At 39.0% G+C, this 23999-nt stretch overlaps 1 protein-coding gene across 1 annotated transcript; it reads left to right on the forward strand.

The window, feature by feature from the left end:
* Positions 1 to 393: 393 nt before the first annotated feature.
* Positions 394 to 23367, forward strand: LOC114688581 (solute carrier family 22 member 19-like). Its single transcript, XM_028863153.2, has 10 exons — positions 394 to 971; positions 3725 to 3828; positions 4174 to 4328; positions 4430 to 4598; positions 5151 to 5274; positions 9272 to 9387; positions 10693 to 10907; positions 12326 to 12434; positions 21615 to 21818; positions 23174 to 23367. Exons 1-10 carry the CDS (start codon positions 570 to 572, stop codon positions 23232 to 23234), a joined length of 1659 nt encoding a protein of 552 aa, XP_028718986.1. The 5' UTR covers positions 394 to 569; the 3' UTR covers positions 23235 to 23367.
* Positions 23368 to 23999: the final 632 nt, after the last annotated feature.

The following is a 23999-nucleotide window of genomic DNA, read 5'->3' on the forward strand; positions in this document are numbered from 1 at the left end:
TCAAGTGGCTGGCCTTAGAGCCAATGAGAAGGCAGAACAGGAAGGCAATAAAAACACAGGTTAGAGGGGAAGTAGCTCTGTCTGAGGAAGTGATGGCAATGAGATGGTAAGAAAAGGCTAGTTGTGGTTCATCGTTAGTTCTATGATCTCTTTGGCCATTGCCTCTGTCTTTGGTTCTGTGCTTCTTATTTAATAAGACTGTTTAGAAATTTGTCTACAGATGAACTCTGGTTTATTTTCAGGGAGTTACAGGTCATTTTCCAGAGTTGACCAGGGAGGGTGGTGCTCAAATTTTCTAATAAGGTAAATGTTTAACAGATTGGATTACAGGAAAAAATATTAGCAGAATTTTTTTGGTTAATTTGTAGAAAACAGGTCCCTCCCTGATACGAATAACACAACAAATCACAGTTCTGTGACTGGTGTGATGTGAAGATGGGCATATTAAGAAGAGCTCAAGAACAACCCTGTTTAGGGTGCTTCTGTGAAACAGAACTTTATTTCAATATTTATATTCCCCTGGGTGTAGGCATTTCTGCTTCCCATTGGAGACAGTCATTTCAGCCTCAATGGCCTTTCAGGATCTCTTGAATCAAGCTGGAAGTATGGGGAGATACCAGATCCTTCAGATGGTTTTCCTTCTGATGTGCAATATCGTGGTGGCTCCTCATGCTGTTTTGGAGAACTTTACTGCAGCCATCCCTGGTCATCGCTGCTGGGTCCACATCCTTGACAATGACACTGTCTCTGACAGTGACAGTGGAACTCTGAGCCAAGATGACCTCCTGAGGATCTCCATCCCACTGGACTCCAACCTGAGGCCAGACAAGTGCCGTCGCTTTGTCCAACTACAGTGGCATCTGCTTCATTTGAATGGCACTTTCTCCAATGTGACAGAGCCAGACACAGAGCCCTGTGTGGATGGCTGGGTATATGACCAAAGCACCTTCCTCTCCACCACAGTGACTGAGGTAAGTGCCTTCAATAAAATCACCCCCTCAGTGAATTCATTACTACAGTTACACAATAGCACAAGTAGTGTATGTTATTGGAACTTATTTACTGCCTGATTAAATGCAAGAGTCTTATTCAATAATTTTAATGACTCAAACACAAATAAAGATGTATGTTTCTGATCCTTTTGTTCTAGTAATGATCTCATGTTAATAAGTAATATTTAGAAGAAAATTTGACAACAGAACCATTTAGCAAAATAACAACAGTAGCTTCTTCTTCAGGACCTATATCCCCCTAAGTCATGGGATTCTGAGTGGCTTTACATTATCAGTCATGACTTCTTTATCTGTAGAAGGTCAAATCCAATCAGAAATGATTGTTTTCATTTAAGTTATGTCACTATTGCACCAATGACCACGCTGTCATGTAGGCTGGTATTGTAGTATGTAGGATAAAGTGCTAGGTAAGGCCATTGACAGCTTTTCTCTATCTACAGTCTACATAGCAACATCTGCAACTATGAAAGTTAGCCAACAAGGAGAAAGTGTCCAGTTTGGTTTGACAGTGTTCTCTAAGTCATGCAAAAAAAAATGCATGTGCAGTCCTCAGGAATAGAGTCTTAACATTTAGTTACTGTAGGTAACCATGAGCAATAGTAACAACCTGTGTAGTTTTAGAGACCTGTGGGACCTCTCTGACCAGTAAGTAGTATAGCATTATTCTGTATGCCTGGTACTAGGATTACTGATTAACATCACAGGTCTTTTTGGAGCATCATTGTCCAAACAAGTATTGTACTTTCTTTCAAATTCCTTATTTTAAGTTATATTTTGAATTTCCATAATGCTTACAGACATCCTTCAGAGAGATGCTGGAGGAAGGTATTGGAGGGAAAATTGAGAAGGATGGAAGTGATGTGATTATATTTTAGCTTACAATTTTTAAGAGCAATAAAAAGATTTTAAAAGATGAAGAAACATCCTCATACATGAATCACAGAAATAGTGGTTACTTGCACAAGACCAGCACAAGATCAAGTCAATCAAAATTCCAGCATAGACTGGAGCAGAACTCAGAAGGCCCCACTCCTAGCTGAAGATCTATTAGGAGTTGATGGTTGCTAGGGGAGGAACTATTACCCTACTTTAGGGGGATGACCAGTACTAGGTTACCTATGCTCCAGTGCACATACAGGCAACAATAAACAAATAGTAGACTATAGAAAAAAAGAAAAGTGACATGAGGTTTGGAAAGGGATGTGATCAAGAATTTCAGAGGTAGAGGTTGAACTCAATCCTCAGGGAAGTCTTTAGCCCTGGAGGAGACAGGAATGGGGGTGTCCTGGGGGGAAGGGGGTCGGGAGGGGGGAGAACAAGGGAATCCATGCCTGATATGTAAAATTAAATTTAATAAATAAATTTAAAAAATCAACATACACACACAAGAAGAATTTCAGAGGTAGTTGTAGGGCATATAAAGGTTGGATGTTATCATAGTGCTTTGTATATGTGCATGAAATTTCAAAGTATAAATTAAATAATAATCAGAAAATATATGTAAATGACATCATTCTTGTGGGTCTAATTAGTTTAAGTGCCCAAGTGTTGTGACAAGCAAGCACTATTCAGAATTGATTTAAAATTTAAAACATATAGGAGGTTGTACAAAGCCACACTTGTGACTAAATATGAAGGTCCATGACAGAAAGCATCTGCAGCACTTGCGAGGACAAAGATTCAGTAGTGAACACTGCAAAAAAAATCCCAGTGGTTCACATTTCCTTATAGACCAGAATGTGGGTGATTGCTAGTACACTGCACCCATGCAGTTGCTCTGAGCTCCATCCTCTGTATTGACAAAAGTTTACAAGTAAATAAGTAAAACAAAAACTATGATCAGGCCCTAGTTGTGCTGTACTCTGAGAGGAGTCATAGAGGAGTCTGTGCAGTGATGAATAGGATCTGGTAAAAAAAAAAATTAAGGTTCATGAATCATTGCATTCTAGGGTCACTGTAGACTAATTTCTAAATGGTCTTATTAAATAAAGAACATGGAGCCAAATATAGGGGTGAATGCTGAAACATCAGAGAAACAGAACAATCCAAATCCAACCTCACCTTGCCAATTCTTCAGCTTTTTTCCTTAGACTGAAAGCCTCTGTGTCCTCATCCAAATGGATCTCTGCTGAACTGCAGCTAAAAGCTAAAAGCTTAAAGTTCCTGGCCGTCATGCCTTATATACCTTTTTGCTTCTTGTCATCACTCCCTAGGATTAAAGGCATGTCTCACCATGCCTGTTTCCGTGTGACTTTGAACTCACAGAGATACATTTGGATCTCTGCCTCTGGAATGCTAGGATTAAAGGGGTGTGCTACCACTGCCTAAACCTATGTCTAAGATGATGGCTGCTCCATATCTGACCTCAGAAAAGTTTATTGGGTTGCACAATATATCAACCACAGGCCACATTTACGAACTTCTTAGCACAGGTTACAGGTTACTACTATAACCTATATAATTAAGGAAAGACTACCGGGAACATATATATATATATATATATATATATATATATATATATATATGTGTGTGTGTGTGTGTGTGTGTGTGTGTGTGTGTGTGGTGTGTGTGTGTGTGTGTAGTAGAATTCATGTAATAATGCAAAGGGAAGCTGGAGAGGGACATGGGTTCAGAGGAACAGGAAGCTCATGTTGAATAATTTTGAACAAATTACAGTGACAGGCTGTCATGCTGATTTCCTTCTCTTTTAGTGGGACCTGGTGTGTGGATCTCAGGTACTGGGTTCAGTGGCTAAATTCGTATTCATGATTGGAATTTTGGTAGGAGCTTTCCTTGGTGGCCATTTATCAGACAGGTGAGTTGCAGTCCTCTCTACATGTGAGTATTTTCATCATCCACAACTCATTCACTCTAGAAAAGAGTCATTGCAGATTATGTTCCTCTGGGTTGTACCTTTGACACTAGAGATCACGAAACACAAACAAACATTTCAGTTGGTGTTTAAAAGTCTGTGTGTTGTGTTAACACAGAACTAACAGCCTATTAAACATGGAAGAAGTCAAAAAAGATTAAGAGACAGAGAAAAACATGGTTTAGAAAAATGAGACGAGTTAACCACAGGGATTAAACAAAATGCTTCCTGTCTCTTCTTTTTAACAATTGCATTATTTCACTGAAGGAGTCTTTGTCTTTTCCTCAGGTTTGGGAGGAAGTTAATCTTCACATGTGCTTTACTTCCAATGGCCATCACTGGGACCTGTGCAGCTTTGGCTCCCACCTTCTTCATCTACTGCTTACTTCACTTCCTGAAAGGGGCTTGTGTCCCAATCATACACATGAATAGTGTTTTGCTCAGTAAGTCATAGCTTTGGATGGACATTGTTTAAGCTTTTGTTTGATGTGGATGTCCTTCCCACCTTTAGTAGAAATCAAGATTTATTTTTCTTTCCTTTCAGTGATAGAATGGACAAGCCCTAAAGTCAAAGCCTTGGTGACAACCTTGACAATGTGCTCTTCCAGTTTGGGAGTCATAGTAATGACAGGCCTGGCATTTGCATTTCGAAACTGGCACCACCTCCAGCTGGTAATGTCTGTGCCAATATTTTTCTTCCTTATACCCACAAGGTATGAGCTTTCTTTCCTCCTCTATGGTTTGCACTCCTGAGATGACCATGTCCATTAAATCTGGACATAAGAAATGCACTGGTCACTGTTTCTGTGAGCTCCTATGTGTGTCAGTCCTGTTGTGACTAGAAGACAATGTTTCATTGTATGATTGCTCCTCTGGGTGATATAATTAGGGGAAATTATTCTTGGGTTATTATTTAGGGAACAGACATATATGATGAATAAATATTCCCTACAGCCTAACAAGAAATTTGGAAATTATCTGGAGAAACATCCTTCACATTCTAGTTCTATGACCTTCATTAAATCCTATATCCAAGTGAGGGGGACAGATCAATGTGACTCCAGGTCTTCATTCTAGGAGTGCAGATGCACTGCATGGCTGAATCACTTCCAGTTTTCCTAGGCTATGAACCTCATGATATAAGATTATATATTTTGTTATAACTGAATAACTGATAGGTATTTGATTTTAACACAACTATTCAAGAATAAATTTAGTATAAAAATAACTTCTTGAGAATTTATGAACAATATCTTCTTGAGTAGGTGGCTGTCAGAGTCAGCTAGGTGGCTGATTGTGACCAACAAACCCCAGAAGGGTTTACAGGAACTTAGAAGAGTTGCATGTAAGAATGGAGTGAAAAATTCTGGAGATACCCTAACCATTGAGGTGAGCAAAATGCAAGCTTGTTATGACAGAAAGGAAACACAAGCTTGACATGTGTATGAGTTAGCACCCAGGAAACAATGTGCCATCATTAAATCATTGAATACTGTTCTTTCCTTCAAAGATGACTTTAAAAAAAAACTTCTTTGATGATTTCTTTCACTTTTAAACTTTCTATTAGGATATATAAGTTATACATAATGCATTAAGTCTTAAATTTTATACGTGCATATAATGTAATGATTTTTATACCCCTCATTATTACCAAACCTAATGATTCTCATATACTTCTAACTAGCCCTTTTCTACCTTCTAGTACCCTAGAATCTCTTCTTGTATCTTCTTTTTTTGTGATCTAATTTGTCTAGTTTAGGTCATTTACAGAAACACATTAAGGATTTACCTACAGGAACATGGGCCACTTAGATGTGGGTACATGACTGAAGAAATGAAATGTCTTTTTTTTTTTTTTTTTTTTTTTTTGGTTTTTCGAGACAGAGTTTCTCTGCGTAGCTTTGTGCCTTTCCTGGAGCTCACTTGGTAGCCCAGGCTGGCCTCAAACTTACAGAGATCCGCCTGCCTCTGCCTCCCGAGTGCTGGGATTAAAGGCGTGCACCACCACCGCCCAGCAGAAATGTGTATTTATCCCTCAGCAACCATTAGCTGCCATTATAGCCTCAGGAAGGAGTATGGCTTTATGAGGCCCTATGCACTAACAATGACTAATTACATACAAGTGGTAAAATGGAGATGTGGCTCTTGAGCTCTTCTATCAATAATGTTAGCATTCAGACATGCCCCTTAGGGACTGGCCCAGCATCCTGACAACATCATCTTATGTAAAGTCCTCTTTAAGAGAAAATCCCTCCTCCTCCTCTCTCTCTCTCTCTCTCTCTCTCTCTCTCTCTCTCTCTCTCATCCTTCCTTTCTCTTTTAGGAAAAGGCACACACACCTCTATCTCTCTCTTTGTGTCTGTCTCTATCTCTCAATCCTCTCTTCTCAGTCTCTCCCTCCCTCCCTCTCACTCTCTTTTCTACCCTCTCTTTTAATCTCTCTCTCTCTCTCTCTCTCTCTCTCTCTCTCTCTCTCTCTCCCTCCCTCTCTTTACTTCTCCTTTTCCACCAGTAAAGCATTCCCTGTGGGTGCTGTGTCTGCATGGTGTGAGTGACTTTCTTCCATGCCCCCTGCCTACTGTCGGCCATGTCTACATGGCATATCTTCTTCACCTACCATGGAGCACATTGGCTCAAACCCATTAAGGACTCTCTTCTGCCATTTGACCAAAAATATACCATCTACGCCCACAGATGATATATTGACTGGCATAATATTGGCAAGTCTTGTGCAGGTCATCACAGCTGATAAAATTTCTAGAACCCAATGCATATCTGTAAGATGGAATCACACATTTTCCACCACTTCTTCTAGACATTTCCTCCCCCTTTTCCATGATGTTTCTGTAACCTGGAAGGGGGTGATAGAGACATTTACCTTGGAGATAAACACTGAATAGTCACTTGCTTTGTTAATTGTGAGTCTTCAATGACTTCTAATCAATAAATACAAAATCTTCATTAAGGTTGAGAGGAACACTAATGTATGGCCATGAAGAAATATATAAATACATAAAGACCACTTAATTTTTTAGTGCTTAGAAGATTTCATTATGAGCACCAGATGCCAGACATGGACCTTCAATATTAAATGTTTTCATTTCTGAGGTTCAGTCCTGCATAGGAAGAGTCATTTGTTCTTATATCCCCACACTTCTCTTTTGAAATAGGAACATTTATCCTGTTCCCTTGAATACTAGAAGTAAATAATCTAGTTTATTATGTAAAAGTTTGAATTATGAAGGGAAAAGCATTGTTGACATATTTTATTGATGTTCAAAATAAAAAAGTATTTCACAGGGCACTGTGAAAAAAATAGACCCCCTTGAATTTCAGATGAAGCTTGGACTTTGGACTTTTAAATGATTTGTATTTCTCCATTGACTAATTCCAATCAAAACATGGGGATAAGAGTTGGAAAGTTATGGCTCAAAGGTGAAGTGTTCTGATGTGAAGTTGACAAAAAGTAGAGCTGTGATGGCTAATTGTGATTGTCAGCTCAACAAGATCTAGGAGAAAACCTCCAGGCACATCTGTGAGGGATGACTTAGTTTTTAGTTCAGTCTCTTGTCATGCCTCTGTGGGATTATCCGGATTATGTTAACTGAGGAGGGAATAGCCATTCTAAAGGACAGAAGACCAGCCCTGAATCTGTGTCCTAGAGTATATAAACAGAAACCTAGCTCAGCATAGGCACTCATGACCCCCTCTTCTTCACCATGTCACAGCCCAAATGCTGTGCAGTCTTGAATTTCCTCTGTAAATAAATCACTGCACTGCTTTGATTTAGCCTCACTCACATTTTCAGAACATGGTCAGAATACTGCCAGAATTTGTTGTGGTTGTTGTTCCTCAAAGGGGAAAGATGAATGTCCTCCTCCCAAATTCTCAATGATGTGCCCTTTCCCATCTGAAATCTCATGGAGAAGGCCTTCATTGTTAAGATTTGTATCAGCATTTCAGTATAGTGAACTTCCAAAGAAACATTCTCTCTACCCTGCCTCTGAAAACTCTCCCAAAATCCACCACCAAACTACAACACATGGTCTACACCATGGTCAGATTTTTAAGAAGAACAACTGCACATATGTGACCAAATTATTTTGTTGGCTACATTTGCTTTGCTGTGACCAAGATCGATGTGACCAAGCCTCATGACAGAAACAACAAAATGGAATAAAAAGGATTTGGGATCACGGATTCACAACATTCAGTTAATCACAGTGAACAGTCATGGCAATACTGAGACAGGACTTTGTGGCAAATGCTCATCACATCATGGTGGGCCAAGAAGCATAGCCCTAACCAAAGGCATCTACCACCTTCAAAGCCCCCCCCAATGAGGTATGCTTTACCTCCTGAGAGCTCCTCAGCCTCTGAACATACAACCAGCCAGAGACACAGCATCTCAATATCACACTATGTATTCTTTCAAATATCAGGACTCCAAAATGGATATAAAGACCTTAAGAAGAATTCATTTTTCTGAGTCTATTTTTCCATCACTGGTAGAATGACTGAACATTGGATGCACATTAAAGAAGAATGAGACAAAAAGAAATAAATCTAAGAAAACAAACAGATGCACACACACATACATGTACAAATCCGAGACCATACTAAGATGATATATCATTCAAATGCATTATGATATGACTGGAGATTTGGACCAAAATATAAATAACTCTTTACTTGCTGACAACATTCTGTAACCACCTACTGTTTAAAAGGTTCTCCCTAGAAATGACAAGAGTTTCCTTTATCTCCTTGGCTCTCACTTCTTAACATTTTATTATGCTTGCTATAAGTTTCTTCATGTCTGTGTTTTTCTATAGACAGAAGTAGTTGTAGTAGAATGTTTTAAGTGGTGTTACTTCTGTTTATATTGCATTTGTTTCACTCTGTGAAGCTGTGTTACCAGGCCTGTGTAAAACACCTGACGGTTTAATAAAAAACTGGCTAACAGCAACTCAGGAGAAAGGATAGGCAGGGCTGGTAAGCAGAGACTGTATAGAGAAGGAGAAGACTGGGAGGAGAGGTAGGAGGACCCCAGGAGCCAGCCTCCCATCTCCACAGCAAGCAACAGAGTAAGAGTAACATTTATGGAATTAGGAAATAGAAAGGCCCAGAAGTAAAATGTACTCGGGATATTTAAAGTTAAGGAAAGCAGGCTAGAAACTAAGCCAAGCTAAGGCCAGAGATTGATAATTAAGAATAAGCCTCCGTGTGGGATTTATTTGGGAGCTGGGTGGCAGGCCTCCCAAGGAAAGAGTTAAAAACAACAATACCTAGTAGATTCTGACCTGGTATTCTGTGAGTGCCCACTATGCTCCAAAATGCTCATCATTTTGTGAAAACTAAACAGTTCTTGATGCTCTTGCTGAAGGTTGTGAGAACCACCATGAGGGAAGAGCTGGAGGCAACACAAACAAAACCTTCTCTGTGTGACTTATTCCGCACCCCCAACTTGCGAAAGCGTGTGTTTCTCCTGTGCCTTTTGAGGTAGGCTTCATACAGTGACTCTTAAAACAGTAGAGAGATGAATTTTCCCAACTCAGAGTTGAAGATAAAAATGGGGGCTTTCTGTGTTTGATGGTATTCTAGAGGTTTGGAATATAGAAGCACAGAACTAATTACAGAGTGAGGGGTATGTTTTTACAGCACCCTGGCAGAGTTGTCAATGCAGACTCATGATGAATCTTCAATCATGTTCCAGACTTCTCTGCAGTTGCTTTTTGTCATTTTCCATTTCAATGGAAATAAAATTTCTAATGTAAATTACACGCATATATACATTTCAATAATATATACAAATGTAAAGTGATAATATCCTCCCTTGGGGAAAGCCCCGTTAAGGACCCAGGCCACTTGTAAATGCAAAATTAGTTTCTTTAATGGAGTCTCATTAGGGAAACACTCTTAAGGGTAGGCCCTATTCCAACAGTATATGGCCAGCACAAAACAAAACCCCACAATGGTATCTTTGGAGGGATTTTTTGTTTCATATTGTTGTGTCAGGGCATTTTTCTAACCTTACAGATCATTTGTGTATACATTATGTCTTTCCATGTTTGTATAGGATCCTGTGTGTGTGAACATGTGTGTCTCTGTATCTGTATGTGTTTCTTGTGCTTTACTCTTTTGCTCTTTTGTTCTATCTGCTCCTTTGTCCTATTCTGACCTGTTTTTGTTTCATCTCACCTTAGTTTATTATGATTCCTTAAATGCCTGTGTGCTTTCTAAAAAGAGACAGAAATGGTGTGGACCCTCATGGAAGGGAAACTGAGGAAGAACTGGGAGAAATTGGGTGGGGGCATTTAATCAGAATATGTTATATTCAAATATATCTTTTTTTAATGAAAAGAAGCCATGAAGCTTCAGAGTGGTAAGGATGTGCTAGTGGGCTAGGGAGAAATTGTGATGAAGAATTAGGGAAGAATATCATCAAAATACATTGTTTATACTTCTCAAAGAATTAGGAAAATATTTTTAAAATTAAAACAAAAAAGTTATACCCTTCGTTAGATCATGTTGGAGAAAAAAACTCTAATAAGCTGATTGGATCTATCATGCATTCCACAAATACTCTGCCTCTCCTTAAAAATCCAACAGTAATATGTCTTGTCAGGAAAGAATGATTTTTATGATGATTATTACATTATCACTCAAGTAAATACAAATAGGTCAAAATACAGATAGGCCATCATACGTTAAAAACTAACACCATCTTCTTTGGATAATCATATTCTTGCCTTTGGATGTCAACTCTACGCAGTATGATGTGACCCTCCTCTTTGTTTCTTACAGATTTACAACAGCAATCCCTGTATTTGGCTTCAACATCCATCTCCAACACCTGAAGAGTAATGTCTTCCTAATGCAATGTCTCTCTGCTGTAATGTCCATCCCAGCCTGTGTTGCTGGAATGTTTCTACTGAACCACATTGGCCGTAGAATAAGTCAACTATTCCTCTGTTTCCTGTTTGGAATCACCATCCTGGCTACAGTGTTTGTTCCTGAAGGTGAATAAAAAGCTTATAGTGGGAGGGGAAAAATATCCAGTCCTTTTCATCAGTGTATTTCAGGTCCTACTTACCAGAAAAATACATACAGAGATTTTTCTGAAAGCAGACATTTAGGAACTTTCCTCCCTTCAGACACTGAGAGAAAATCCTAAATCAGTAAGTGGTTTAATTATATGAAAGTCTAGGACATTCAAGAAGTATCTGGAACATTGGAGCCATTTATTCCCAAGTTTCTACAGGTCAGCAATAGATCATTTATGCATAGTTCAAGCACATTTTTGATTAAAATGTAATTAAATCATTTTCTGCTTCATTGTCCCTCTCCAATCCCTCTCAAGTATCTGCCCCTCCCTCGTTCATTCTCAATGACATTTTCATAGCAGTAATGTAGGTTTCAGCTCTTATAATTCTGATCCAACATGATCTAAATGTACTGTCACATCCTCTGTCCCATTGAGTCTTGTTGCTTCAACTTGAGTGACAAGGTGTTTCCCAAGCTGTATGAATGTAGTCATGACTCTTGGGACACTCCAAGTACAAACCTAATTTGGATCGTTGTATCAAGATAATAAGGATTGCCTGTGTTGATTACAAACCAAGTGCAAGAAGAAAGAGTGGTCTAGGCAGCAGAACTGCCAGGCTGAAGCTGGTGGTGTTATGTGGATGTGGGCAAGGAGCACAGTTCCCAGGCAGTCCTCAGGTTTTGCTGAAGCTCGTGACTGTGGTAGGTTTTAAAAGTCTGCACAACTCTTGAATGTCAGCAGCAACTCCCTTATTCTTAAATCTTGAAACACCATTTCAAATTGAACTGATTCCCAGCTTGCCCACCTCTCCTTCCATGACACTCTTCTACCATATTGAAATAGAAAATGAATAAATATCTCATGTGAATATTTGGAGTCACCCAAAATGCAAGTGCCAGGATTATGCAATTTCTATTCATCTAATTTGTATTATGTTTTTATAACAATTACTTTTGTTTCTGACATTCATGCAGGTGTAGATAGAATGTACTATGGTCAGGTTCACCCTCCCTCATTCTTATCCATGGCACATTCCTGCTGAATATTCAAATGAGCACACAGTCCTCTGTAAATTCCCCATGACTGCCCTACATTCTGTAGGAAGGACAGTGAGATGCTGGGTAGAAAACAGGGAAGTCGATGAGTATCTCCTTGATTCATCAAGCTCTCTACTTCTGAAATGTGCCAGAGATACCAGGTGTAGGAATACAGTGAACCACAGTGTTGACTCTCCATAAACCAGTAATTGCAGCTAGGTCACCTTTCTTAAATTATTACCCACTGAGGACTTTTACTCTCTGCAGTATCTCCACTCTGTATTACCCACTTACAAGTGGAAAGTGAATTCCTTCACCTCAGAATAACCACTGTCCCTGGTTTTCCTCTCCACAGATATGCGGACCCTGCATGCAGTTTTGATAACACTGTTGGGAACAAATAATGTTGTGATTACCAGCAGTAATGTTCTACACTCAAATGAGCTACTCCCCACCGTGATCAGGTACATGACTTGGTGTAAACACCTGGGTAGTTATCAACAGCAATCAATCGTAGTGATTGCAAGAGTGACCAAAGTTTCTCAGAAGTTTCCTTTTTGCAAGATAGATTAAGTCCAGTGGTGAACCAGCTGTATTCACTAATAAAAGCCTCATGGGAATATTTGGAGCCATCTAAAACACAAGTGCTATGAGAAATAAGACTTCTGTCCCTTCCATTTATAATTAGGTTTTTATGACATTTATTTTGTTTTAGCAATTTCATGCAGATATACACTGTACTGTGGTTGTGTTTACCCTCTATCACTCTTACCTACATGCTATTCATGCTTATTTCCTTCTTCTCAGCTGGTGCCAAATCTACCATCACATCTTTGTGTTCATGTTTGTGTCAGTGTGCGTGCATACGCACACATACACACATGCACTCAAGTACCCCTGTATGTGTTCATGGACATGCCTTAAAGTGGGTGTCTGTAATGGTTCTGGTAATCCATTTTCAAATACTTTTCCATCTCTTTGTTCCCTGTTTTGCAAGCCCTTCTTCCTGCCAGTAGAACCCCTTGTCCTCATCATTTCATATCAATGTGTGCTACCAATCTCCCCCCTCTTTTATCATTTTAACATTTTGATTTTATTTATTTTTTAAATTACACTCATGATATTTATTACTTACACTCATGATATTAATCACATTTGTGGTATTCATTGATTACATTTGCAGTAGTCATTATATATATATATATATATATATATATATATAATATATATATATATATATATATATGTCGAATGTCATTTCTTGATGGGGTAGGAGGTTTAAATACAGGCTTACAGCACAATGGGAGGACGCTGGAGGGCAGAAGTTCGCTACTGATGTTTTACAATCTTGCATCTAAGCTGTTAACTCCCATTATTCAGGATACACAGACAAGGAACTTCCCTAAAGCATTCAGGAGGGTGGAACCTGGCAGGGAATTAGCATTGGGAGGATATCAAGGTCAAGGTCCACAAGCAAGGCAACAGTTACCCAAAACGGGGGCCAGGGACCTGTAGGTCCCCCTTTTATTAAAAAATGAGCTTCTGACTTGGGTTGCATGGGATGTCAGCAGGTCACATTACCTGTCATGGAGACTCCTGCCCAGGCCACACAGGTGCTCTGTCTTAGGTTGGTGAGTGCCTCCCAGGCATTACCCATCTCTGAATAGTCATCATACCAGCTCATTTGTTTGTGAGCTGCATGGTTAATTGCTGCCAAAGATCTCAAAGTGGCACTGGGCTTGCAATCTGTGTGTTTGATACAGAAAAGACCAACAGAGGTCCTATCTCACCCATATCCAGTAGGCTAAAGGCAACTGAGCCATTCCCTTCCTTAACGAGCCATACTGTATGTTGGAGTCCTTGTAAGATAGTATCCCAAAAGCAACTGGAACTTGAGTTTATAAGTTTATAATTTTCAAAGCCAATCGAGATGTATATAACTAATGAATTGCCAGGGTCTCCACTGTGCTAGCTGTAGTAAGCAATTATGAAATGGTAATCCCAGAAACAGTAGTAGTCAGTGTGCGCCATTGTTATAACAGCAACAGTGGCTCAATGTGTATTTTTACAGCACGTTTTCATTAACCATTCAACCGTTCCAGAACAACTACTTTTATTCTAGTTCTTTCCTATCATAAATATGTCAGCAATATACATGAGGGTGCAGATATTTCTATAAAAGAATGTGGAGGTCCAAGGGTTTATGTCCAAAAGTGCAATTCCTAGGTCCTTTGGTAGTTATAGACTTAACTTTTTGAGAAATCTCCAAACTGATTTCCTCAATGGTTGTATTAATTTGCACCACACCAACAGTGAATTAGTGATGCTTTCTCAGCACGTTTTCTCAAGTATTTGTTGTCAGATTTCTTGATGATAGTTATTCTGATCAAGGTGAGGTGATATCTCAAAGTAGTTTAAATTTGTCTTTCCTATACTACTAGGGATAATGAACATCTTTTAAAATACTATTGGCCATTTATGTTTCTTTCTTTCTTTTTAATAGCTATCTATTCAGTATATTTGCCCATTTATTGATCTACAGTTTTATTTATTTGTTGTTTATTTTCTGCACTTTATAAATTCTGCATATTCCAATGTTTTCTGACGTGTAGCTGGTAAAGATTTTCTTCAAAGCTGTCTCTTTACTCTGCTAATCATTTCTTTTGCTGTGCAGAAATCATATTTTCACTTAGTCTCCTCTGTTGGTAACAGGATTCAATTCTGTGCCATTGGTGTTCTATTGGTGTTTGGAAAGTTGGCTTGCTACAGTATCTTAAATGGTCTCCCTTATGTGTGTCCTAGACATTTCAGATTTTAGGTTTAAAGATAGAGGTGTTTATTTAATTTTGAAATGATTTTTGCACAAAGTGAAAGAATCAAGTTTTATTCTTCTGCTGATAGTTGGCAAGCACCTTTGGTGGAATAGTTTATCTTTACTCCACTGTTAATTGCTTCCTCCCTTGTCAAAACTCACTTTGTTTTTTAGCATAGTTTTGTCATTTTATTTCCATGTCCTCTATTCTTTGCCACTGGTCTTCTCTGTCTGATTTTATGTGAGTCCTAGGCAGTTTTTTTCACTAGAGCTCTATAGTGTAATTTGAGACTGAGTATTAGAATAACCCCAGCTTTATTCTTACACTTAGGATTCCTTTCAGTATTCACAGTCTCTTGTGGATCCATATGAATTCTTGTATAGTTTTTTTTTCTAAACATGTGAAATATAACACTAGAATTTTAATAGTTATTATATTTATTCTGTCAATTAATTTTAGTAATATAGCTGTTTCTACAATATTAATTTGCTAACTCAGGGATGTGAAATGTCTTCCATACATCTACCTTCTTCTTTTACTTCCTTCATACCTTTAGTTTTCATTGTAGAGGTCTTTCATATCTTTGGTGAGATAAATTCCTAAATCCTTTTTGGGGGAATTATTTTGAATGGGATAATTTTCCTAGTTTCTTTCACTGAGAGTAGACTGATGATATAAATGAAGGCTATGACTTTTATGATGATTTCTGTACTTGAACATCACTGTAAGTATTTAGTAGGTCAAATAGTTTTCTGGTAGAGTCAATAAGATCTTTTGACAGGGTCTGTCAGAATCCAGCTCTGACCTGTCAAAAGGTTCTTGAGGGAAGGAGTGGAGAATGAGGAAGTATTAGATAGAAAGATAAGAGACGATAAGAAAGACAGAGACCCAGGATAGCTTCGTGAAGGCCCAGGGTTAATACCCAGTCACTTCGAGATTTATTCCAAAGGGCTTTTTATGCATTGCCAAGGAGCAAGGCAAAAGACCTCCCCCTTTCAAGATCAAACCACAATGTACAGCCAAGTGCAGACCCTTCAGCTCCCCTGGTAACCACACCTGTGGCCAAATCATTTCATTATGCAGCCCTACTAGGTAAAGCAAGCTCAGATTCTCTGACCTTGAGTAAGATCTTACTAGGAAGCCTCTGTGGGCATCCATAACCTATTAAGTAAAGAATCATGTCATATGCAAATAGGGACAATTTGACTTCTTCCTTTACTGATGTTATTATCTGTTTTATGTGTTTCTCTTGTCCTAGTTGCTATAGCGAAAACTTCAAGCACTATATAAAATAAGAGAAGAGAGAGTATGCATTCTTGTCTCATTCCTGATTTTAGAAGTATTGTTCTCAGTTTTTCTCCATGTAATTATCGTATGTAGTCCTTATTATTTTGAGGCATGTTCCATATATTTCTAAAGTTTCCAGAACTTTTATCATTGAAGCATACTGAATTTGTCAAGTGCCTTTCCAGCATCAACTGAAGTAATTAATTTCTGTCCTTCAGTTGGTTTATATGGTGTTTTATGTTTTTTGTCTTACATGTTTTGAACCACCCTTGCCTTTCTGGGATGAAATCAACATGGTCACAATATACAGTCTTCTTCATGTATTCCTGAATTCAGTTTGCAACTATTTTGTTAAGATTTTTCATATGTTAATCAAAGAAATTGGTTAGCCGTTTTCTTATTTTGTCCTTTTTTTGTGTGGTGTTTCTACATGGTTGTCATATCAGGATATTACTGGATTTATTGAATGGATTTGGCAGTATTCCTTCATTTTCTATTTTATCAAACAAATTAAGAAGGATGGGTCTGTGTCGTCCTTGAAAGTTTTTTTTTGTTTGTTTGTTTTTGTTTTTTGAGAAAGGGTTTCTCTTTGTAGCTTTGCGCATTTCCTGGAACTCACTTTGTAGCCCAGGCTGGCCTTGAACTCACAGAGATCCGCCTGCCTCTACCTCCCGAGTGCTGGAATTAAAGGCATGTGCCACCACGCCGGCTCTTCCTTGAAAGTTTAATGGAATTCAGCAGTGAATCCATCTGGTCCTAGGCTTTGCTTTGAGGGAAGACTTTTCATAACAGCTCCAATCTCATTGCCTGAGATGGATCTGTTTAAGTTTTCATGTCGCAAGGGCTTAAGTTAGGTAGGTGATATTCATTTAGAAGTTCCTTTAACTCTTATGGACTGTCCATTTTTTCAGAGTGTATGTTTTTGCAACCAGATCTAATGATGTTCTGTATTTCACCGGGATCAGTTGCAATGACAATCTTCTGAGCTCTGATCTTACTAATTTTCATCTTCTCCTCCTTTGTTTTTGTCAGATTAGCTAGGGGTTTGTCAATCTTACTAACTTTTTGAAAGAAAAAACTCTTTGTTTGTTTGGCTTTGTAAATTGTTCTTCTAATCTCAATTGCATTAATTTATTCCTTACTCTTTATTATGTCTTGCCATCTAGTGTGTTTAGAATTGGCTGCTTGTTTTTTTGAAGAGCCATGAGGTACATCATTGGGCTATTTAGTTGATATGTCTCAGATTTCCATATGAAAGATTGTTGCTATAAACTTTCCTCTTGGGACTCCCTTGGCAGCATCCCAGATGTTCTGATAGGATGAGTTATCATTTTCACATGTCTCTAAGAACTTTTTTTTATTTCCTCTCTGATTTCTTGGGTGACCAACTATTCAGTCAAAAATGTGTTGTTTTCTCAGGGACTATGGTGGTTCTGTCCCTTGATAGTCCCCTCCCAGGGTCCTGGAAGAATCTACAACCAGCTGATAATTAATCTTTGATGATGAGATATGAGTCTACATACACAAAACTCCTTACACTTTATTATTCTGTGTCAGGTCTCTCTCTACACAGCTTCTATTCTGCTCTCCTGCCTAGCTCCTTTCTTGCCTGATTTCTTTTTACGTTTATCTGCCATCTTCTCTAAGTTCTATCTAAATTCTCTCATATTAGTTCTGCACCATTTAAGTTCATCCATCTAGTTCCTTTCCATCTTAGCTCCTGTCTCATCTCCTTCTTTCTCTTCTTGTTCTTCCCCATCTGGCTCTTCCTCATCTTCCATCTTGTTCCTCTAGTACTCCCTTCAATCTAGTTCTTTCCCATCTATTCATTCCTCTCCAGTTCTTACTCATCTAGTTCTTCCATTCTCTTTTATCTTCTTCATCTCATCCTCAAGTTCTCCCCTCTAAAATTATCCTCTTATTCTCCTTATACCTGCCCATGCCATCATCTCTCAAGTATTTAGTTATAAACCCAAGCAATAGCAATTCTTGGCAGAGCAAGGTCACCAGGCTTGAATTATTGCAGGATCATAAATTCAGATTAGAGTTTTCCCCAAGCAGTGATCATCAGGCTTTCTTTTGCAACACAAAAGGGAGTGGTAAAGGATGAGGTCAACAGAGAGCTAATGATTGGTTAGTATATCAGAAAAAGTGAAGTTATGTGCTCAAACTACATTCCTAGAAGTGGTTAGGTAAAAATGTTAGGAGTCTATAATGTTAGAAAGGCTATATAAGAAAGGAGGGTCTCAGCTAAAATTGCACAAGAAAAAAAGCTATCCACCTGACCTAGGAAACAGGCATCATTTCCACAAGGGTGTTACCTTAGTTCAGGAGATCCTTTGGCATTAGATGCTTTATAGGTATTTTAGATAAATACACTGTTAGGAGTTCTTGGAAGCACACATAGCATTACAAGAAAATCATTGAAGGAACAAGGCACTATATACACAAAAGCTAAAACATCAGCAAGACTTCTTAAGTCATGGCCTTACCTTGGTAATGTCCTTCAACTTTTGAAGTATTAACATTTGTCATAGTAGCTAAATTCCATTATGTGTTTTTCTGGGGCATGCAGCATTGTTTAGTGCCCAAGTATTTTTTGTGATTTCTGTAGTTTCTCTTATGGTTGATTTCTGGTTTTATTGCATTATGGTCTGATAGGAGACAAGGAATTGACTCAATTTTTCACTTCTTAGATTTGGCTCGTGTACTCTGATGTGAGCAGTTATGGACAAGTTTCCATTTACTGATGAAGAAATGCATATGTCCTACATGTTGCATGGAATATTCTGTATATGTGTGTGTGTGTGTGTGTGTGTGTGTGTGTGTGTGTATTAAGTTAAGTTAAGTTAAGTTAAGTTAAGTTAAGTTCTTCCATAGTATACATTAGCTCTAAAGTCTCTATTTCTACTTTGGAAGACCTAACTAAATTTGAGAATAGAGTATTAAAATGACTCGGTATTATAACATCAGAACCTATAGATATTTTATGTCTTTTTAATGTTCAATTTATGGAATTGGAGGCTCCAATATCTGGTGCATAAAAGTTTACAATTGTATATTATTTTGATTAACTGTTTGTCTTATTAGTATATAGTGTCCATTTCTATCTCTTCTAAGCAGCTTTGATTTGAAGTTTGGTTTGTATGATAACTACACCTGCTGGTTTACAATTGATTGGCAGTTTGTTTTCCATCGTTTCACAGTGAGTTTTTTAGTATTTTGCTGGATGAAATGTTTCTTGGCCACAACATGCAATTGGTTCTTGCTTTTTTAATTCTCTGAATTGGTCTGTGTCTTTTTAGTGGTGAGTTCAAGCTAATTACAATTAAGTTTATTATGGAAATGGTTGATATTTCCTAACAATTTCTTAGATGACAGTCTGGCTTTCTGCATTATTTATCAACCAGAACCTGAAGGAATAAAGGTCCCAGATGGAGAGGTGTCAAGAGGGGGGGACAATGGGTGAGAGTATAATGAGGACAGAAAGCTGGCAGCAGGAGGTCTACATTAGCTGGTGACTCATGACAGCAAGTTGAATGAAAAGGTACAGCCTCCAAAATACTGTTTGCAGGGGAAAATGGGACAGAGTCATCAGAAAGCTAACACATGATGGGATAAAGTGAACAAGAACCTAATCAAGCAATGTTGTGAAAAGAGATCACAAGATATGTCAGAGACCAATGACAAAGAAGCCTTGGGACCATAAGACCCAGCTCCAGACAGGACCCTGCCAAGTCTGCCCCTAGACAAGGACACAGAATTAGCATTCCCTTTGTTCTTCCATCAAGGCAGTTAAGAAAGGCTTGGACAGGCCTGGATTGCAACAGTGGATATTTATTTTATTCCTCCAATATTGATTTTGTGGTTTTGCTAGGTTGCTATGTTGGGCATGGTTGTTTCTTTCCCAAATGTACTTTATTCATCTGTGCTTTTGATTAAGTGTATGCATGCATGTATTCACTTGAAGAAAGCTGCCTCTCCTCTTCCTCCCTGCAAATCATTAACTAAGAACTTTCTGCATTGCTCACCTGGTTGTCAGGAATCACTTTAATATGTATTTGTCTTGAAATGTCCTCATTTCTCCATTGGTTTTGAAAGATAAATTTACTGGCTATGGCGTTTTGTGCTCACACTTGTTTATTTTCAAAGCTTGGAATGTTTCATTTGATGCTCTTCTGACTTGTATGGTTGCTGGCTAAAAGTCTGGGATAATTCTGCACTGGGGCCTTTGTGTGTGAGTGGAGGCCTTTTTCCTGCTGCTTTCTAGATTCCTTCGTTACTTGTATTTTGACGTCCTGACTGTAATATATCATGGAGCATTTCTTCTCTTATTTTGTCTGTTTGGAGTTCTATACATGTCTTGAATTTGGATGTCTGCCTTCTGTACATTGGGGAGTTTTCTGCTATAATTCACTTAAAGGTCTGTCTATTCCTGTTCATTTTTCTTTTTCTTCTTCTATACCATGAATTCTTGGGCTTGGCCTCTTGGACATGTCTCAGATCCTATTGGGATATGCTGTTCTAGTGCTTCTTCTAGGAGGAATGTCTACATGGCATTCAGCTATGAGGACTGATGAAACATGATGATATTGAATGAGTTGATAAAGTTGTCATGGTTGTTTGCCCGAGGACCAAGGGTGGGGCTGGATACTAAGCACCAAAGTGACCAGCTGGAATCAAATCTTGGCCTTTTAGATTCTATGAACCTGCTCGAGGCAAGATACCAAACTTAAGAAGTGAAATCTGTCTGCTATCAGAGGGATGTGGTTGGCCCCACAGGCCAAAGTAAACTATAGGACTACAGAAATATAGACTCTTGGTCCTGGAGTGACTTTAACACTGGAAACTTCAGAACTCTGCACCAATAATGACTCAGAGATGACAAAAACTGAAGTTCCAGTTTCTCAAGGGATGCTGGGAACACTGGAGACAAAGCTCTGCACTGAACTCTGAGAACACTGGGCTAGAGACCAGTTTGCAGGTTCCTCTGTGACCCTGCAATAATGGGAAGCCTGAGTGCCCTGTGCTCTCTGGTCCTGTTGTAGCTGGAGGTCTTATCACCTGGTGATCTATTATTTCTCAGAAACTTAAGGCTGTTTGCCCATAGCTCAGATTTCCTGAGAAACTGGAAACCTGGACACCTACTCTTCTCTGGTCCTAAAGAAACACCTAATCTCTTCTCCTTTAGTGATTTTTTTCTGCTTCCTTCCTGTTGACATTCCTAGTTTCACACCCTATACCCATATCACACACACACACACACACACACACACACACACACACACACACACACTTCCATAAAAACTAAAATGTAAGATCTGCATGTAAGAGAAGACATGTGGTATTTATCTTTCTGAGCACGTTATAAATGACTTTATACTTTGACCTTGACAAAATTACTATCAAATAAAACAGAAATTTCCAAAGCAAGCAACAAAAATCTTAAATTATTCCGCACATTGAATCATGGTTAATGTAATCAAAAATACATTAAGTTCCAGTTTACTAGATTTTTTTCTCAATTCTGTTTTATATTTCAAGGGCAAGGGCATTAGGAGTCACGGGTACTGCTGGTAATGTGGGGGCAGCCCTGGCTCCCGTTTTAATGACCCTCACGATGTACTCTGCCTCTTTGCCCTGGATCATCTATGGAGTCATCTCCATCCTTGCTGGCTTTGTTCCTCTTCTCCTTCCTGAGACCAAGAATAAGCCTCTGCCTGACTCCATCCAAGATGTGGAAAATGAGTGAGTAACACCTCTACCTCCCACTTAAGGGGACTTGTATGTCAATGGTCTATGATGTAAAAAGCAAAATAGCATTCAGACCATCTCTCTTCCAAGGAATCAGACATTTGGGTTTTTTCCCACGTGGTCCTTGAGTTTGGTATAGGAGTCTATCCTGTATTGCAGCATAAGGTAGATATAAATGGGGTTGGATTTCTCTAGACACAAAGACCAGCTCTACTAGGATGTACTAGGAGATTTATTGATAAATAGGCAAATTGATGTCTTCTGCCCATTATGCCTTTATGTAAAACACATAAAGCATATGTGTTAATGTGGTGCATGTGTAAAGTATATATGTATGCAAAGGCCAGAGAAGGACATTAGATGTTCAACTCATTCTTTTCCCATTCTGAGGATTCCATCAATGAACCAGGAGCTAGGATGGAGCCCAAAGGGTACCACAATACTGCAATTAGAAGCATTTGTGTCCTTGCCCAGCTTTTTACATAAGTTCCTAGGATTTGGACTCAGGACCTGCTTCTTTTGCAGAAAATACTCAATGCACTGAACTTACCCATTAAACCATGAAACAGATGTTCTTGCCTATATTTCACAAGTATGCACAAATACAAATGGCATTTCATCCTTAAAAATCAGAATCATCTGTCAGCCTGGTGAGTGCTGGCAAGCTGTTTGAAACTGACAGTTTCTGGAGGCTTAGGGGTCTGCCATGATCACTCAGTAACTTAGAGGAAGGAAATAGAACCAGACAGAGGTGACAGTGAGTTTTTGCTGTGAGATTCAGATCATCTTGGTTTCATTAAGTATGAAAAGTTCACAACAGGAAGAATGACAAGGTCAATAATGAGATTAAACAAAAAGAATGAGCAGGATTTTTAAATGTGGGTGTATTTCCTGTGCTATTTTTCCTTCAAACCACCTTGGAGAATGTTATGACCACCAAGGTAGTAAGTATCAAAGCTGACTCTTTTTTTTTTTTTTTTTTTTTTTTTTTTTTTTTGGTTTTTCGAGACAGGGTTTCTCTGTGTAGCTTTGTGCCTTTCCTGGAACTCACTTTGGAGACCAGGCTGGCCTCGAACTCACAGAGATCTACCTGCCTCTGTCTCCCAAGTGCTGGGATTAAAGGCGTGAGCCACCACCGCCAGGCTCAAAGCTGACTCTTAGAGATTACTAGGGAGGAGTTGGTTTTTATTTCCCCAGATTTACTTAAATCCTTTGGTAGGAATCTTAGACTTTACAAAAGATGATGGGTGAAGGATGAGATTGTTCTTCTGAATTCAGGATATAACTTTATTCTCTGTGTCCTTTCAGGTTCGTTTACATGTTGATGGTATTTGTTGTGTGTGTTCTAGGTGGAAAGGTTCAAGGCATACAAATGAGGAAGGTGCCATCATCAAAGTGACACCGTTTTAAGGAACTCTGAGAATTGCCTCTGGTCAAATAGCAGGATAAAGAAAAAGTCACTCAGAATGTGCTGTCCCAGGAACATTCCTAGCTATTAGCAAATTTTTCAATAAATGCTGATGCAAATATGGATTGTATTTTATACCATTTTACTAAATTATTATACATAAACACCTATTATTATTCACAGTAAGAAATGTGGAGATGACACACAAGTGCCTGCCCTCATCCCACAGATTGGGGCAGCAGATGCCACTACAATGAACAAATGTGTGATGGAGACATGGGAAAGACAAAGCATGTGGTAGAGATGGGAGAGAAAGAGAAGTACAGCAGTTCATGTGCTGTGGATAGAGGTGGAGGTTCAAAGGCTGTGAGGAACAGACAGATATGAGGAGCCTTTGCTGCCTCTTGAAGCCATGTTGATGTCCTGGGGCCCTGCTGTTACTGGGACCACACAGATTGAGTGGCCTGTACTGCCACCTGAGGCCATGGGGATGTCTGGGCCAGGACTGTCAACAAAGGCCATGTCCGGGTCCATGGCCCTGTCACAGCTGGGGTCTGTGTGGATGTCCATGGCCCATGTTGCCACTGAGAACCACTCAGATATCTGTGGTCTGGACTGTTGCTTGATGCCATTCAGATGTCTGGGAGCCCTACAGTCACCAGGGGCCAAATTAATCTGAGTGTCCTGTGCTGCCTCCTGTGGTCATGGTGATGTCCTGGTCCAGGCTACTGCTAAGGTCCATGTCTGGGTCCAAGGACTTACTGCAG

The sequence above is a fragment of the Peromyscus leucopus genome, chromosome 1, assembly GCF_004664715.2.
Source record: "Peromyscus leucopus breed LL Stock chromosome 1, UCI_PerLeu_2.1, whole genome shotgun sequence".
Classification (NCBI taxonomy): Eukaryota; Metazoa; Chordata; class Mammalia; order Rodentia; family Cricetidae; genus Peromyscus; species Peromyscus leucopus.